The sequence below is a fragment of the Corvus brachyrhynchos genome, unplaced genomic scaffold, assembly GCF_000691975.1.
Source record: "Corvus brachyrhynchos isolate BGI_N302 unplaced genomic scaffold, ASM69197v1 scaffold43, whole genome shotgun sequence".
In the NCBI taxonomy this organism is placed as follows: domain Eukaryota; kingdom Metazoa; phylum Chordata; class Aves; order Passeriformes; family Corvidae; genus Corvus; species Corvus brachyrhynchos.
In genome coordinates, this window is record NW_008237353.1 from 67,144 (window position 1) to 67,430 (window position 287).

Sequence of the window (287 nt, forward strand, 5' to 3'; positions counted from 1 at the left end):
GCCCCGGGAGCTGGTGGGGCAAACCCCGGTGCGTGTGGAGCAGCCCCGTCTCCTGGCTCTGCCTCTGTCCCGGCCATCCTGGATGCTGGGGCTGTGGCTGGGCATGGAGGGGGTTGAGGCTGTACGGGTCGTTCACGTGGGAGTAGGGGTCCTGAGACTGGGGGTAGAGGGGCTGGTAAGGGGGGGGAAAGTAAGGGGGCTGGAAGTCGGCGTTGGGGGTGTGGGAGAGCGGTGGGGCGCTGGTGTAGGGAGACTGACCCACGGTCCCCAACTGGGGTAGCCGGGCT

At 68.6% G+C, this 287-nt stretch overlaps 1 protein-coding gene across 1 annotated transcript in view; it reads right to left on the reverse strand.

Annotated features, from left to right (window-relative positions):
• Nucleotides 1-287, reverse strand: part of TFAP2A (transcription factor AP-2 alpha) — a 17,836-nt gene that overhangs the window by 11,913 nt on the left and 5,636 nt on the right. Inside the window, exon 3 of the mRNA XM_017730626.1 lies at nucleotides 3-285. Within this exon, the coding sequence (XP_017586115.1) occupies nucleotides 3-285 (283 nt within the window). The remainder of the gene's footprint in view (nucleotides 1-2; nucleotides 286-287) is intronic.